Genomic DNA, 18,174 nt, shown 5'->3' with positions numbered 1-18,174 from the left:
TGCTACTTGGATTAGTTTGGATTGATCTCTTGGAGGTTAGATAATGGTTTGAGACCCTTGATTATCTTGATTATTAATGGTATCCCAAATGTGTTGTGATTAGGTAACCGCTAAAGGACTAAAAGCTAAACCGTTCTCAAAGGTCGTTCTTTTGTTCATTCTAGCTCGAATCAAAGGTAAGAAAACTGCACCCCATGTGTGACATGCATGGATATTTGTGAGGCATGTTGGTTGTGTAACATGGACATGGAATGCTTAGCATATGTTGTTCACTTGAGCATAGCACTGACTAATTAGTCAGGTTTGGCAAATGTGCTAGTATCAGCTGTGAAGCTGTGACTGATTAGTCAGGTTCGGCAGTGGTACTGGGCACTGGTCACGTTGCACTGACTTGTCAGTCAGAATTGGCAAAGGTGTTAGTGTCAGCTATGAAGCTGTGACTGATTAGTCAGGTTCGACAGTGATACTGGACACTGGTCACTTAGCACTGACTTATTAGTCAAGGATGGACTTAGCGTGGTTCACGTAAGCCAACAGAGATTAGATCTAATCGACCATTAGCATGGAATGGCTCAAAGAGCATTAATGCCTGACCGACCCTGAGGGTCGATGAACAAACAGAGCTTGGAGGCTAGTGGCCTACCTAGCAGCCACTCTCCCGCTAGGAAAGAGAGCTTGGAGGCTAGTGGCTTACCTAGCAGCCACTCTCCTGCTAAAATCATGTGATATTCATTCGCTGGTTTGAAAGCTTTATGCTCAGTATGATTATAATGATAATCATTTGATAATGTTATGAAAAGTATCATGCTTTCTTGCTCGGCTTTGGCTCATGGGTGCTATGTTAGTGCAGGTAAAGGGAAATAAAAGCTCACCTAGCCTTGAGTGGAGAGCTGATGTGGTGATGTGTACATATGCGGCCGCTTGACCACCACGGCCAAGGCGTTCTCAAAGGAACTAGGGGTTTACCCTATTTTTGCCGCTTAGGTCGGCGGGACTGTAAATTTAAACCTGTAATGACCATTTTGTACTGAGAACCACTTGTAAATGTTTTGTTTAGTTCTGCAGAGCAGTTTGTAATAAAATCTCCATTTCCTTTTTATTGGTTTTGTACCTTAACCTGTTAATTACACTTAGAGCACGTTTTTGACCAAAGGACTCAGGTAACGAGTCAAATTTCCGGTCCACCATTCACCGTAACTGTTCTGGGGTAGCCAGGGCGTTACAGTCCATATGTCACAAATAACAGAGAAAATTAGTCATATGCAAAGTGCTAAAAAATATAATTTTTTTTAAATGATAAATTTTTATTTTCTTTAAACTTTAAATTTGAGCAATAATTCATTATAAAAATTAATAACTTTTATATCGGATATAAAATTTAATGAACTTATACTATGGCAATTTGTAAGGATTATAAGGCACTCTATTTTGCTTAGCGGCAGCGCCATTAAAACTAACCTAATATGAATAATTAAATTTCAAATATTAATACAATTTAATTTATTCATTACATGTTATTGGTTTAATCTTGATAATTGGTGACCTTAAACTGATTAGAAGGATATGTCGATGTTAGAAACATGATTTTGGTTTGAACTATGGCTTGAATTCAAATTGAAAATTAAGATATTAACTGAGTTTTGGAACTTGAAGAAAATTGGAGAACTTAGACCTAAATTCTTGAGTTTTTAGTTAGAAACTTAATTTGGGCACTTGATGGTTGTTCTATAATGTGTATATTTGTTTTAGTGCACCAATTCTAGGCTAGATGCTGGTTTGGGGCGAGTTGGGGTCAGATTGAGTTTGGAAGAAACTAAATTTTTGGTTTGTGTTTGGGTTTCCAGGCCACTAGCGCGACCGCGCTAGTGCCCCATAAAGCCCAAACTTTTTTAAAGGCATTTTAACATGCACATAGAGGTGGGCATCACCGTGATGACTGAATGCGGTTATAACTTTGCATTGAATCTGTTTAGGGTTGAGTACCCATTTTTGCATAATTATATTTGTTTGGATAAATTGTATTGAATTGTCTATGATTGACTGGCGTGGGTCGTATTCGGAGATAATTATGCAGAATGTAGGTCGTGATGTCAGGGCCACTATGGGAGTGTTGTACATACTCGCCTGACAAGGTCGTAAGTTTGGTGCCCTAATGATGCGCCTTGCTCGGCATATGCAGTATAAATTGTCTATGAGTTTGAAATGAATACGTCTATAACTTTTAAAGCATGCTAGTTGTTGTTCATGTTTAAAATGATATTATTATGCTTTGTTGAGTTTTCTTGCTGAACCTTGACTCACGGGGGCTCTATGTTACAAGTAAGGGCAAGAAAAAAGTGGATTAACCATGAGTTAGAGGGCTTTGGAGTGGTGCATACATGCTCGCCTTGCTCAGCCGTCAAGGTTGGGATATCCGTGGGACTTAGAATAAAAGTCAATTTTTGTCGTCAACTCAATTAGATATTAGTAATGTAATAATATTTTGTTAAACTTATCTTGAGATCCCATGTAAATATTTAAAGTTTTAAATAGAAAAAGTTTATACCTTTTAATCAACTTTTTAGTATTTTAACATTTAACTAACTTTAATTATACTTTTGAATCCAAATTACTAATTAAACATTACTTTTAAACACGGGAGGTGAAAGTCATGAATTAATAAGGCCTTACATATACTTTCCTTATTAATACAACTTTTCTCCTAATATAAAAAAAAAATTAAAAAGAAGGTCAAATGAATTTGTTTATTATTTGTATTTTTTGAATTTTTGGTAATTAATAAGTTGGATATTTCATAATCAATTCATATTATTAGTACCTTGATTTTTTTGTTGGTTATAGATTATACAGTATAATGTATAATATATTTTATTATTATAATTTTTTTGAGCAATGATAACATTTTTTATTATAATTTCTTTTATTTACTAGTATATAGATAAAAATTGCCCTACTATTAATTTATTGATCATTATCTAAAAAAAAAGCTTATATAAACCATCTCCTCCCTCAAATCTCACAAAATCTCAACCAGAACACAAATTTCTTCTTCATTTTCATCATCATAATCTTCAATGGCCGATTTCCCCGAAGGCTGCATAGCCGATATCATCTCCTTCACCACTCCTCGCGACGCATGCCGCCTCTGTTCGGTGTCCACCACCTTCAGGTCCGCCGCCGAAGCCAACACCGTGTGGGAGAGGTTTCTCCCAACCGATTCCTCCTCCCTCGTCGCTCGATCCACACTTCTTCCGACCTTCTCTCGCCTTAAAGACTTGTACATCTCCCTCTGCGATCAACCCTTACTCATTGATGGGGGTAGAAAGGTAATTTTGCTATCACCATCAATTCACCCATCGTCTCTCCAGTCTTCTCTATTTCGATTCAGATCTAATTCAACTCTTTTTTAATTGACTTTGATTAGAGCTTTTCATTGGAGAAGGAGACCGGAAAAAAGTGTTTCATGATATCTGCGAGAGAGCTCTGTATCATTTGGGGTGATACTCCTCAATATTGGAAATGGATTTCTTCACCTGATGCTAGGTATGCATATATATATATACATATATTTTAGAATTGTGTGAATGAATATGAACTGAAATTGAAATCAAACAGGTTTGAAGAAGTGGCTCTGCTCCTTCAGGTGTGTTGGTTGGAGATCAGTGGGAAGATTGAGGTTTCGATGCTATCTCCATTGACACTGTACACTGCATATCTGGTCTTCAAGGTAAGGCATGAAGATTTTTATGGATTCAAAACCCAAGTAGGAAATACTACAATTGGATTTGTGGGATCGGGAGAGATTGTTCGGGGAACAGCGGCTGTAGACGGCGATTACTACGAAAGAGAAGAAGGAGATGGGCATAACTATCCGAAGGAGAGAAGAGATGGGTGGATGGAAATTGAGCTGGGTGAGTTTTTCTACGATGGAAGACAAGAGGGTGAGCTGGAAATGAAGTTTCAGGATTTGAGTAGCCATTGGAAGGATGGTCTCATTGTTCTTGGCATCGAAATTAGACCAAAATAAGATACAACACTGTTTATGTTTGTTCATATTCTCATATTCTTGAATTTTATGTGAGAAATAATAGCAAAAGTTTTTTTTTTTTTTTTTTTAAATTAGAATTAGAGAAAAATAAGTTCCTGTCGTTTGGTGTTTTTGTAATCGACAATATGGGATTAATTTTCATATTTTCTCTCTCCAATCTCTCTCTATAAATTATGCAATTGTTGCAAGGATAATCATATGCAAACTACTAAATTTTTTATTTTCTTTAAACTTTAAATTAAAGCAATAATTTAGTATAAAATTAATAATTATTTTTGATCGGATATAAAATTTAATAAATTTATACGGTAGTAATTTGGAAGGATTATGAGACATCTCCATTGAGTCAGGTTGAGGATAATGAAAATTGAGAACTGAACAAAAATAATAAACTACACTAAAATGTATAATGGTTCAGCCCAAAATTTAATAATAACATATGTTACTTAGATAGTTTTTTATTATTGTAGTAAATATCAAACTCACGATTAGATGAGTAAAAATCAACTGAATTTTATAACCTTCAGAGTATACAAAATTTTGTGTATAAAAAATATGCAAATGACCGCCTAAAAAATAATGATTCATTAAGACAAGTGTTTATTTTGTTGTAGTTTATTTTCATTGAATCCAATATACATGTATGGTTGACATTTAAAGTGAATTTTTATTATTATTTAAATAAAGAAATAATTATTTTTTTGCTTTTCAAAATAAAAAACTTTCATTTTGCAAATCATATGAAACATTATTTATTAATTTAGTTGGTTGTCTACATGATCTCTTAGACTAATATGATCAAAGTGAAAATATATATTTTGTTAGAGAATTTTTAAGGAACACTTATTATTACATTTATTAGTATGGCCTAGGGTTGAGCATAAAATCCGAAAAAACCGTGTACACCTACCTATCGAACACCGAAAAAACCAAAACCGTTTAAATCGAAAACCGAAAAAACCGCCGACGGTGCAAACCGCTACTGTTCGATCGGTTTGGAAATTTTGCGTGAACCGACCAAAAAAAACCGAAACCGACCAAACACAATAAAATAATAATATAATATTATATAATTATTAATTATTAAAATTTTTAATAAAAAAAAAAACTTAAGACATTTGTAAATGTAATTATGTTCTATATATTTATGTTTTAAAAACATACAAAAATGGATTCTAACAATCCAAAATTTTTAATTTTTTAACTAAAACTTTTAAAAAAAATAAAAAATAAAAAATAAAAAATAAAAAATTAATTCGGTTTGGTCGGTTTAACCGACCAAACTGCGGTCCAAAACGGTCGGTTTTTTTTTTAAACTGGTTTGGTTCGGTCGATTTTTGAATTGCACCAATCCAAACCGAAAATCGAATTCTGAATTTTTTTTTGTGAAAAAACCGCCCAAACCAACCAATGCTCACCGTAGTCCCTAGTATGGCCGACTAAAAGGCGACACTTTATACGTGGAACCTTGCTCCCCCTAATAGTTATTAAGAAAAGTAACAAATCCTTATCAAAAACGTCAGAGCATGTTGGAATAAAAGTCAAACACATTTTAACCACGTGTCATTATCATATTAGACAGAAAGAGAATCTTCACTAGACTCCAAAACGAGTGTCCATGTCTTAGCAACTAAGCTTCACCTATCCTCACATCATCATAATCCTATTAATTTATCGATCTTTATACAATTTTATATTTATAATTAAAAATAAAAAAGCTATTAAAATCTATCTCCTCCCTCAAATCTCACCTACACTGGTTTTGAAGCTGTGAAAAATTTCAACCAGAACACAATTCTTCTTCTTCGTCATCATCTTCAATGGCCGATTTTCCCGAAGGCTGCATAGCCGATATCATCTCCTTCACCACTCCTCGCGACGCATGCCGCCTCTGTTCGGTGTCCACCACCTTCAGGTCCGCCGCCGAAGCCGACACCGTGTGGGAGAAGTTTCTCCCACCCGATTCCTCCTCCCTCGTCGCTCGATCCACACTTGTTCCGACCTTCTCTCGCCTGAAAGACTTGTACATCTCCCTCTGCGATCAACCCTTACTCATCGATGGGGGTAGAAAGGTAATTTCACCTTCCCATCGTCTCCTCAGTCTTCTCTGTTTCGGTTCAGATCTAATTCAATTCTCTGGTGATTGACATTGCTCAGAGCTTCTCACTGGAGAAAGAGACTGGAAAAAAGTGTTTCATGCTATCCGCGAGAGAGCTCTGTATCGTTTGGGGTGGTGCTCCTCAATATTGGAAATGGATTTCTTCACCTGATTCAAGGTGTAAATATGTATATATTACTTCGTTGTTCTTCGATCTTCTTTCTTTCTTGTGGGAATGAATGTGAATTGAAATTAAACAGGTTCGAAGAAGTGGCTATGCTGATTCGCGTGTGCTGGTTGGAGATCAGTGGGAAGGTTGAAGTTTCCATGCTAACTCCATCGACGTCGTACACTGCATATCTGGTCTTCAAGCTAAGTGATGAAGATTTTTGGGGATTTGACACCCAAGTAGGATATACTACAATCAGACTTGTGGGATCGGGGGAGACTGTTCGGGGAACAGCCGTTTTAGACGGCGATTACGAGAGAGAAGAAGGAGATGGGCATAATTATCCCAAGGAGAGAGGAGATGGGTGGATGGAAACTGAGCTGGGTGAGTTTTTCTACCATGGAAGACAAGAGGGGGAGCTGGAAATGAAGTTTGAAGATTTGAGTAGCCATTGGAAGGAAGGTCTCATAGTTCATGGCATTGAAATTAGACCAAAATAAGATACACTGTTTATGTTTGTTCATATTCTCAAAATATCTTGAATTTTATTTGAGAAATAATTGCAAAAAGTTAAAAAAAAAAAAAAAACAGAAAAGAAAAAAGAATGGTTGTCGTTTGTTGAATAAAAAAAATTACTTGTCGTTTTGTGTTTTTGTAATTAATGGGATTAATTTTCATATTTTTTCTCTCGTATCTCGCTTGATAAATTACTCTAAATTATGCAATTGTTGCAAGGATAGTCCATATGTCACAAATAACAGAGAAAATTAGTCATGTGCAAAAGTGCTAAAAAATATAATATTTCTTTAAAATGATAAATTTTTATTTTCTTTAAACTTTAAATTTGAGCAATAATTCATTATAAAAATTAAAAACTTTTAAATCGGATATAAAATTTAATAAACTTATACTATAGCAATTTGTAAGGATTATAAGGCACTCTATTTTGCTTAGCGGCAGCGCCATTAAAATTAACCTAATATGAATAATTAAATTTCAAATATTAATACAATTTAATTTATTCATTACATATCATTGGTTTAATCTTGATAATTGGCGACCTTAAACTGATTAGAATGATATGATGATGTTAGAAACATGATTTTGGTTTCAACTATAGCTTGAATTCAAATTGAAAACTAGGAAATCAACTGAGTTTTGGAAATAGAAGAAAATTGGAGAACTTAGACCTAAATTCTTGAGTTTTTAGTTAGAAACTGAATTTGGGCACTTGATGGTTGTTCTATAATGTGTATATTTGTTTTAGTGCACCAATTCTAGGCTAGATGCAGGTTGGGGCGAGTTGGGGTCGGATTGAGTTTGGAAAAAACACAGGAAGAAACTAAATTTTTTGTTCGTGTTTGGGTTTCCAGGCCACTAGCGCAACCGCGCTAGTGCCCCATAAAGCCCAAACTTTTTTAAAGGCATTTTAACATGCACATAGAGGTAGACATCGCCGTGATGGTTGAACGCGGTTATAACCGTGCATTGAATCTGTTTAGGGTTGAGTACCCATTTTTGCATAATTATATTTGTTTGGATAAATTGTATTGAATTGTTTATGATTGACTGGCGTGGGCTGTATTCGGAGATAATTATGCAGAATGTAGGCCGTGATGGCAGGGTCACTATGGGAGTGTTGTACACACTCGCCTAACAGAGGTCGTAAGTTTGGTGCCCTAGTGATGCGCCTTGCTCGGCATATGTTGTATAAATTGTCTATATTGTCTATGAGTTTGAAATGAATATGTTTATAACTTTTAAAGCATGCTAGTTGTTGTTCATGTTTAAAATGATGTTATTATGCTTTGTTGAGTTTTTTTGCTGAGCCTTGGCTCACGGGAACTCTATGTTACAAGTAAAGGCAAGAGAAAAGTGGATTAACCATGAGTTAGAGGGTTTTGGAGTGGTGCATGCATGTTCGCCTTGCTCAGCTGTTGGGGTTGGGATATCTGTGGGACTTAGGATAAAAGTCAATTTTCGTCGTCAACTCAATTAGATATCAGTGATGTAATAATATTTTATTAAACTCTTTTTGGGATCCCATATAAATATTTAAAGTTTTAAATGGAAAAAGTTTATATCTTTTAATCAAATTTTTAGTATTTTAACATTTAACTAATTTTAATTATACTTTTGAGTTCAAATTACTCGTTTAACTAGTTAAACATTACTTTTAAACACACAATGTAAAAGTCATGAATTAGTAGGGCCTTACATATACTTTCTTTATTAATATAATACAACTTTTCTTAAAATATAAAAAAAAAATTAAAAAGAAGGTCAAATGAATTTATTTATTATTTGTATTTTTTGAATTTTTGGTAATTAATAAGTTGGATATTTCATTATCAATTCATATTATTAGTACCTTGATTTTTTGTTGGTTATAGATTATACAGTATAATGTATAATATATTTTATTATAATAATTTTTTTTGAGCAAAGATAACATTTTTTATTATAATTTCTTTTATTTATTAGCATACCGATAAAATTTGCCCTACTATTAATTTATTGATCATTTAATTGATAGAGTATCAAAATCTAATTTTATCATTTTAAAAACTTGAAAACAACCACTACAAGAATAAGTGATTGATAGGATGTTTTTTTAAAATAAAATTCAAATCAATTTTCTAATTTTGTGTTATAAAATAAAAAACAAGAAAATCATGTTTTTTCTGATTATAAATCATTGTATCCTAAAATCTTACAAAACTATCACTTTTTTATATTTTTACTAGATACAAGCAACGTGCATTATGCACGTTTGCTTAATTTTATTTATAGAATTTATTAATTATTTTTATTAAATTTATATTAATGTCATATAAATTTTAAATAAATATCATATTTTAATTAAATAATTTATTTATTTTTGTTTAAGTTTATGTTTGTTCTTGTTTTTTAATTTGGGAGTGACAATTATATATTATATGTTTAATGTAATATTAAATATTATACATGTATTTTAAATTTAAGTTTCTTGCTAGTCTTAAAAAAATATTTTATTACTAATTGACACTGGATTATTTTATATATTTAATATGATATTATTATAATAAGTGAGTTTAAGTTTAATTAAATTTTATTTAAGTTTTTAAAATAATTTTATTATTTTTAAATAATTATTATTGTAAAATATCTAAAAAATATCCTATTTTAATTTGTTTAATTATTTATTATTTTTAAATAATTATCATTGTAAAATATCTAAAAAAAAATATATCACATTTTAATATGTTTATTTATTTATTATTTTTTTAAAATTATCATTGTAAAATATCTCAAAAATATCTTATTTTTATTTTTTAAATATTTATTTTATTTTATTTAAATTTAAGTATTTACAAACTACTATATAAGAATATTCTGTTAAATATAAGAATATTTCGTTAAAGTTAACATTAAAAAAATAAAAATCTTTAAAATCAGAAATTTTCATTATCTACGCACTTATTATATAGAATATTCATTCTATACCAATCACATATTCTGTTATTTAAAACCCCAAAACAGTTTTCATATTCAAAAACATATTTTCAAACTATAAATTCAAATTTTATTTTAGAACCACAAATTTTGAAAATCCAATTTTTCAATTACGAACTAATCAGCCGGCCCTTGAATAAACCATCTCCTCCCTCAAATCTCACAAAATCTAAACCAGAACACAAATCTCTTCTTCATTTTCATCATCATAATCTTCAATGGCCGATTTCCCCGAAGGCTGCATAGCCGATATCATCTCCTTCACCACTCCTCGCGACGCATGCCGCCTCCGTTTGGTGTCGACCACCTTCAGGTCCGCCGCCGAATCCGACACCGTGTGGGAGAAGTTTCTGCCACCCGATTTCTCCTCCCTCGTCTCTCGATCCACACATCCTCCTATCTTCTCTCGCCTCAAGGACCTGTACTTCACCCTCTGCAATCGCCCCTTACTCATCGATGGGGGTAGAAAGGTAATTTCACTACCATCGTCTCTTCAGTCTCCTCAATTTCGGTTTTGATCTAATACAACTCTCTGTTAATTGACATTGCTCAGAGCTTCTCACTGGAGAAAGAGACTGGAAAAAAGTGTTTCATGCTATCCGCGAGAGAGCTCTGTATCATTTGGGGTGATACTCCTCGATATTGGAAGTGGATTTCTTCACCTAAAACTAGGTATATATATACATACATATATTTTAGAATTGTGTGAACGAATATGAACTGTAAATTGAAATCGAACAGGTTTGAAGAAGTGGCTCTGCTCCTTCGGGTGTGTTGGTTGGAGATCAGTGGGAAGATTGAAATTTCGATGCTATCTCCATCGACACGGTACACTGCATATCTTGTCTTCAAGCTAAATCGTCAATTTCTTTGGGGATTTAACATCCAAGCAGGAGATACATCAATTAGGGTTTCGGAATCTGGGGAGACTGTTCGGGGAACAGCCGTTCTAGGCGCCCATCTTTACAAGAGAGAAGAAGAAAATTGGCATAATTATCCCGAGGAGAGAAAAGATGGGTGGATGGAAATTGAGCTGGGTGAGTTTTTCTACCATGGAAGACAAGAGGGGGAGCTGGAAATGAGGTTTGAAGATTTGAGTGGCCATTGGAAGGGAGGTCTCGTTGTTCATGGCATCGAAATTAGACCAAAATAAGATACGCTCTACTCTGTCTGTCCTCGTATATAACTTACCTTTTATGTTGGTAGATTTTCTCTTAGTTTTATTTGGGAAATAATCGCAAAAAGTTAGCATTAGAATTTTTTTTCCTTTTTTTTTTTCTGTTTATGCTCAGTAACTAATTTGTGAATTTTTACAAATTAAATTAAAATTTAAAGATACTATATATTAATTAAATCAATTAAACATTAAGTCAAAGGAAAAAAAAAACTCAAAATAAAATCATATAAATTTATATATGCTTCGAGGATATTATGTGGTATTCTAAAATCTACTCAAATCATTTTTTCTATTTTCTCATTTAATCTAATTTTTTTATTCATTTTCTATTTTCTAAAATATCTTAACAATTGAAAATATTAATATATATACATATTAATTTGATTAAAATTTTATTTAGTTAAATATCTTAACTACTTATTTATTGAAAAATACTAAAAAAATTAATCTATATATATATATAAAAGACAGCTTCAACGAGGCACTTTAAAATCTCTTCAAATCACTCTTTCTATTTTCTCATTTAATCTAATTTTTTTATTCATTTTATATTTTCTAAAATATCTTAACAATTGAAAATATCAATATATATACATATTAATTTAATTAAAATTTTATTTAGTTAAATATCTTAACTACTTATTAATTGAAAAATATATATATAAATGAGAGCTTCAATGATATTGTGTGGCACTCTAAAATCTCTTCAAATCACTCTTTCTATTTTCTCATTTAATCTAATTTTTTTATTCATTTTCTATTTTCTAAAATATCTTAACAATTGAAAATATCAATATATATACATATTAATTTGATTAAAATTTATTTAGTTAAATATCTTAACTACTTATTTATTGAAAAATACTAAAAAAATTACGTAGTAATTTTCGATTATCTATATATCTATTTTTCTTATTATATTATAATTATGTTTTTTTATTCCAAAGTGAATAGTTTTACAAAATATTTATATCTATATCTATATATAAATGAGAAGGTGGCATCCTATATTTTTTACAATCTATTTTTACTATTTTGTGTGAATTTTATATTGTGTCAAAAAAAAAATATACATATATATATGCGTACATCAACCCTTCAACAAATGTAACAGAATTAACCAAATTAATACACATACTTATAAATACATTGATTCTAATATAGTCACACGTAACAGTAGTTATCTAATAATAATAACATGAAAGAGATATCAATGAGAATGGTCACATATGGTTTAACTAAACAGTTATCACAATTAAATTTTATTATATTATTATATCATTTTATAATTAACATTTTACAACCTAAAGTATCTAATTTTTTATTTTTTTTAATATTTTATTAATTTTTTCAGTTTTAACCCATAAAAGTATGCCGTTACAAAATAATATGTTGCTTTTGCAGGCAGTTCTCTTCCTTAGAAAGAGAACTACCTTGATATTGGTAAGAACATATAATACCTGAATATTAATGAGAATTAAAATTTATTATCGGGTGTTGAATCGCTTGATGATGCCATTTTTATTTAAAATTCTAATTATTATTATTTTCACTAAAGAAAGTAAACTCTGAGTATATCGATTTACACTGTATATATGAATTTTAAAGAACCCACGTACCAAATTTTTAATTTTTCTTTTTGCTATGTAATTCAGTAAATATTAAATCTATATCTTTATATCTATATCTATATCTATATATATCTATATATAGGAGAGTTTCGAGGAGATTATGTTAGACTCTAAAATTTATTCAAAGCACTCTTTCTATTTTCTCATTTAATCTAATTTCTTTTATTCATTTTCTATTTTCTAAAATATCTTAACAATTAAAAATATTAATATATATATACATATTAATTTAATTAAAATTTTAATTTGCTTAAATATCTTAATTACTTAATCATTGAAAAAAAATTATTTTAATAAAAATTATAATAGATAAAAATATCTACATAAAATAATAATAATAATAATAATAATAATAATAAAATCTATCTATTTATATTTTAACTTTTTGACAAAACACGGGATCTAAATGTTAACTTTTAACAATAAAATATTCGAACGGGTAATCAACCAAATTATACATGGTTCAAATAATTTATCTTTACATTCCTATTTTTGAATTTTTGACAAAACACAAGGTCCATAAGTTAATTTTTTTTAAAAATTAATGGTCAAAATGAGTAATCAACTAAAATACAAGGTTCAAAATGGTGTGAATCCTTATAAAAAAACATAAATTATATATATTTATATAATTGTACTATAGCAATTTGTAAGGATTATAAGGCACTATATATTGCCTAGCACCCCTAAAATTAACCTAATATGAATAATTAAATTTAAAATCATTTAAAATATTAATACAATTAAATTTATTCATTCATTGCATATCATAAAGCATATTCTACTAGTTTTATAAATAAAAAGAGGCATTTCATTTTCAAATACAAATACTTATACATGATACATCAAATAAAGAACCCAACACTTAACTCCTCAACATAATTCAAACCAGAAACGACAACAAATATAATAAACGACACACATTACTACTACTACTAATTTACTCTATTCAGAGAGGTAAACGTTAACGTGCATGATGGTATCTACACCGTCAGTGGTGTGCTGGTCCACCTGTGGAAGTGACTCCACCGTAGCATACCCTTGCGCGTTCTCAAACTTCCCGGTTCCACCAATCACCGCGATATGCGAAATCGGCGTCGCCGTCCGATGAACCCCAAAGAAGCTGATCGTGTCTTCCGTCACATGACCATGACCGCTGTGTTCTCCGCCGTGAATCACCGCCGTAAGCACCATGGTGTGGCTGTTTCCGTCCAAAGAGCTAGCCAAGTAGAACCCCTGGGCCCTACCCAAGACGTCGGCGGACCCCAGCTCGTGTCCCTCCGTCAACACATCGTCGATCACCGTCACCGACCCAAACATCAGTTTCTGGAGGGACGCACCGGCAGGGAGCTGACCGGCGGTGACGAACGGCTGGTCACTGCCGCCGTCGACGATGTTGTTGTTGCCGCTGTTTTGAATAACGGTGCTGCTTTGGCTGTTACCGTTAAGTCCCGTTAGAAACGGAAGGTTGTTACGGTTACTGTTGATGAAGCCGTTAATGTTGGATGTGGTCAACGGAGTGCCACCGCTGACCGGGAAGATATTGTTATTGGGTTTGGTGAATGGGACGTTTTGTATGGTGTTGGCTACGAGACCCGTCACCACTCGGGCTGTTGGTTGTGATCCACCAACTATGTCGTGCATGAATAAGGATAGTGTTGGGTGGTCATTCGGCCCAGCTGTTGTTGGGCCTGCTCCCACTGGGCCAGTGGTTGTGGGACCAGCTATGGGTGCCACGTCGATAGCCGGGGATGGAACAGCGGGCTGAGTTGGCTGTGCTGAGTCAGCAGGGACGTCAACAGGTGGGGCAACATCTGGAATTGGTGAGTCAGCACTTTCTTCTACCGGGGCGGTGACTGCTGGGGCTACGGCTGGGATTTCGCCACCTGGCAAAATCGTTGGGGTTATGGGATTGGGCTGTGGTAGAACATTGGTTGCAGGCAGGGGCTGTGGTTGTGGGTCTGCTTCGTCGAATAATCTAGTTGAGATGGCACATTCAATGGCGATGGCTAAGAACAATAAGTAAAGAGTGGCTTTGGAGTTGAAAAGACGAGTTATGGCCATTTTTTTCTTGTCTCTGAATTTGGAGAGAATGTATTATGTAATGTAATGGATTAGTATTTCGAGATAGAACAATTATCTCTATATGGGTTTATATATAGTTTGGAGAAAGTGGATCAGCTAGCTATATGTGATATGGAGTTGTTGTGTGTGCTTTTTTATTTTTTTGGTTCAAGTGGCCTTTTTGTTTTGGTTGAGAAAAATATAAACCTGCCACACGTAAAATGGTTCAGGTGAATCATGCACATGATTAGGTGACAAATGGTACAATGCATGATACGTAACATGGCCTTTTAATTTAAGAATGATATTTCTATTGTGTTGAACAACTGCAATATATAGCAGTTAGAATTGTGAACTGTTAAGTTATCTTAAACTAGGCCAAATGAATTTTTACACTCCACATTTTCAAGGGGATATAGTAATAACAAAGCCCAGATAAAAAGAATCAGTTTGATCATGATCAGTTGGCTATTCTTTGGATAAAAACCTTTGAATTGTATTTTATTAGTGAAAAATATATATTTAAATTTATATATATATATATATGTACATATAATTACAAAAGAAAAAAAAACACTTTTGTGGGAGTGACCGAACCAAGTATATAGTGAACGAGACCCAAAAACGACATCAGATTCTTCCTTATTACCTTTCTGTTTATGCATTTTCTGGTATATATTGCCACCAATTTAATATACATAAGACCATTTTATTGTCCATTAGTGGTTACTTTAATTTATTCCATTTTATAACCCTTTTCATATATTTTGTTAACAATTCTTAGTTTATAATGATATCACCATCTAATAATCCACTTTAATACAAATCCACGAGCAGCTAATTAAGCCTTTACTTCACCTTTTTTCCCCAATTATTCCTCATCTATTATCAATAGATATTTTTCATTTTTACATTTAAAAATAAAAATAAAACAAAATGCTTTTCAAAACCATCTCCTTTCCTCAAATCTCACCTAAAATGATCTGAAAAATCTCAATTAGAACACAAATCATCATCATATCACGGAAAAAAAATAGATTAAAATATTTTTCACAAATTTGATAATAGATTTTTTCTCAATATTTTTTTTATAGATATTTACCATTGTTGTAATTTAAAAAAAAATTATACTACATTTGAGTTTCAATCTTTTTAATCGAAAAATTCTTAATTTATTAATTCAATAAAAAACATAACAAAATAAAATCATTTGTATTTCATTTTTTTTCATATTAAAATCAAAGATCGAAACAATGTCTTAGAGCAGCCTCAACGCAAGTTGCTTTCAAGATTGTTTGTTGACTATTTTCTGACAGGCCATCACTTTCTGCGTTGGAGGGGTTGAAGGCTTGAAGAAAATTAAGGCACCGTTGCCACTGTAAGGCAACGGTGCTTTCTCCTTCTTTTTTTTTTAATTGTATATATATATATATAAATAAAACATTTTACATATATATATATAAAATTTGTTACCATTTGTCACATGATTTTTTTTTTTTTTTTCTATAAATATTCATTTATTTCATTCAATTTTCACACAATTACATACATCTTCTTCCAAATTATCAATATCACAAAATTTCTTTTCTTACCAATGGATTCCCAAAATTCTCCAAATACCAACTCCCAAAATCTAAATTTTCAAAATTCATCATTTTCTCCACATACCAATCCCTAAAATCCAAATTTTCAATATTCACATTTCAATCAAAATTTTCAAAATACTCCCTCTACTAATCCTCAAAATCCAAATTTTCAATATTGTCAATTTAACCAAAGTTTTCCAAATTCTCAAAATTATCTCATGTCCTCTTACCCTTGCCAAAATTTTGGCTCTATTGAGACACCCCAACAAGCTCCATTCTTCACACCAACAAATTCACTACCATATGCATTTCATATGCCTTCCCTACACCAACCCGAAATGGTTTCAAGAAATTATAGGCCAACTATGGAAAAGTATAGTATTGATTTGAATCGTGAAACATCATCGACATCTGTTTCTGAAACCCAACCTAAACATAGTGTTGAAGGGTTGGAAAATGTAGTTCTACACAATGAAGATGAATCAAGGCATAAATGTAAAGTCAAATGGAGCAAGGAAGCCAATATACTTCTGATAAGTGGATGGCTTAATATATCTAAGGATGCCATTGTGGGGAATGACCAAACTTCTACACATTTCTGGGCTCGGATCACAGAATACTACAACACCAACCAAAAAGGCGAGCAAGCAAGAACTGGAAGGCAATGCAAAGATCATTGGAACAAGATGAATCAAAAGGTGGCGCGTTTCAATGGGTGTTATAAACGAGTACAACAAGCACATCACAATGGTTGATCTGATGAGCAAATTTTTGAGAATGCACATCAATTGTACAAATATGAAAATAACAACTCAAATTTTCTGCTTGTGGACTGTTGGAGATTGCTAAAGGATGAGCCGAAATGGAATACAATGTACCAACCAAAAGGTGGTAAGAGAACAAAGGTGTCAGATACAGGACATTTACTTCTTCTTCCAATGCAGACATCAGTGATGATGAAGTACGTGAAGTGCGCCCTACTGGCCAAAAGGCAGAAAGAGAAAAGGGAAGGAAAAAAAAGACACACATGTTAGATTTATAGAGATTAGTGAACGGAAAGCATCTGCATTGGAGAAATTGGTGGCGATAAAGGAGAAAGAGGCGACGATAAAGGAGAAAGAGGCAGAAGATAATAGGATGACAAAATACATGGATTATCTCATCATGGACACATCGCATATGACTCCTGAACAAAAGAAAGACCATGAAAACTTGTGTACATTAAGAATAATATCCTGAAGTTGTAATTGCTATGTATTTTTATCAACCGCATTATTATGTATTTTATTTTATTTAAAAAAATTATCCTTTATGTTAACGACTATAGTTTAACGGTTACATTTTAACGGCTATATTTTAACGGCTACATTTCAACGGCTATATTTTAACGGCTACATTTCACACGAGGTCAATTCACACGAGGTGATCACGGCAGACCAACAATCATGCTCGAAGCAGTTGCGTCACAAGATCTTTGGATATGGCATGCATTTTTTGGTGTTCCAGGATCCAATAATGATCTCAACGTGTTAAATCAATCCCCAATATTCACTGATATCTTACAAGGGCAAGCTCCGAGAGTTGAGTTTACGATAAATGGCGCACAATACAATAAGGGGTATTATCTAGCAGATGGTATCTATCCAGAGTGGGGTACATTTGTTAAAACTATCCCACTGCCTCAAGGAGAGAAAAGAAAATTATTTGCCCGATGCCAAGAAGCGGTACGCAAAGATGTTGAGCGAGCATTCAGAGTACTTCAATCTCGTTTTGCTATTGTACGAGGACCAGCACGTTTTTGGCAAAGAGATGTTCTCAAAGATATTATGTATGCATGCATCATATTGCACAACATTATTGTCGAGGATGAAAGATATGCATATGAGAGTTTGTTTTATTTTAATTA

At 32.6% G+C, this 18,174-nt stretch overlaps 4 protein-coding genes across 4 annotated transcripts; 3 read left to right on the top strand and 1 right to left on the bottom strand.

Annotated features, from left to right (window-relative positions):
- Nucleotides 1-3,015: 3,015 nt before the first annotated feature.
- On the top strand, nucleotides 3,016-4,105 carry LOC133790592 (putative F-box protein PP2-B12). Its single transcript, XM_062228266.1, has 3 exons — nucleotides 3,016-3,326; nucleotides 3,425-3,543; nucleotides 3,616-4,105. The coding sequence occupies exons 1-3, from the start codon at nucleotides 3,075-3,077 to the stop codon at nucleotides 4,025-4,027; spliced, it is 783 nt and encodes a 260-aa protein (XP_062084250.1). The 5' UTR covers nucleotides 3,016-3,074; the 3' UTR covers nucleotides 4,028-4,105.
- Nucleotides 4,106-5,710: 1,605 nt separating this feature from the next.
- On the top strand, nucleotides 5,711-6,973 carry LOC133790591 (F-box protein At2g02240-like). The gene is made up of 3 exons (XM_062228265.1): nucleotides 5,711-6,120; nucleotides 6,206-6,324; nucleotides 6,407-6,973. Exons 1-3 carry the CDS (start codon nucleotides 5,869-5,871, stop codon nucleotides 6,813-6,815), a joined length of 780 nt encoding a protein of 259 aa, XP_062084249.1. The 5' UTR covers nucleotides 5,711-5,868; the 3' UTR covers nucleotides 6,816-6,973.
- A 2,936-nt stretch (nucleotides 6,974-9,909) lies between these two features.
- LOC133790590 (putative F-box protein PP2-B12) lies at nucleotides 9,910-11,064 on the top strand. Its single transcript, XM_062228264.1, has 3 exons — nucleotides 9,910-10,280; nucleotides 10,364-10,482; nucleotides 10,552-11,064. The coding sequence occupies exons 1-3, from the start codon at nucleotides 10,029-10,031 to the stop codon at nucleotides 10,961-10,963; spliced, it is 783 nt and encodes a 260-aa protein (XP_062084248.1). The 5' UTR covers nucleotides 9,910-10,028; the 3' UTR covers nucleotides 10,964-11,064.
- A 2,492-nt stretch (nucleotides 11,065-13,556) lies between these two features.
- Nucleotides 13,557-14,682, bottom strand: LOC133790589 (dirigent protein 24-like). The gene has a single exon (XM_062228263.1). It carries the CDS (start codon nucleotides 14,680-14,682, stop codon nucleotides 13,564-13,566), a length of 1,119 nt encoding a protein of 372 aa, XP_062084247.1. The 3' UTR covers nucleotides 13,557-13,563.
- Between the last annotated feature and the right edge of the window lie 3,492 nt (nucleotides 14,683-18,174).

Source organism: Humulus lupulus, chromosome 7 (assembly GCF_963169125.1).
Source record: "Humulus lupulus chromosome 7, drHumLupu1.1, whole genome shotgun sequence".
Classification (NCBI taxonomy): Eukaryota; Viridiplantae; Streptophyta; class Magnoliopsida; order Rosales; family Cannabaceae; genus Humulus; species Humulus lupulus.
Note: the sequence above shows the minus strand (reverse complement) of the source record. Positions and strands in the feature narration are given on the sequence as shown.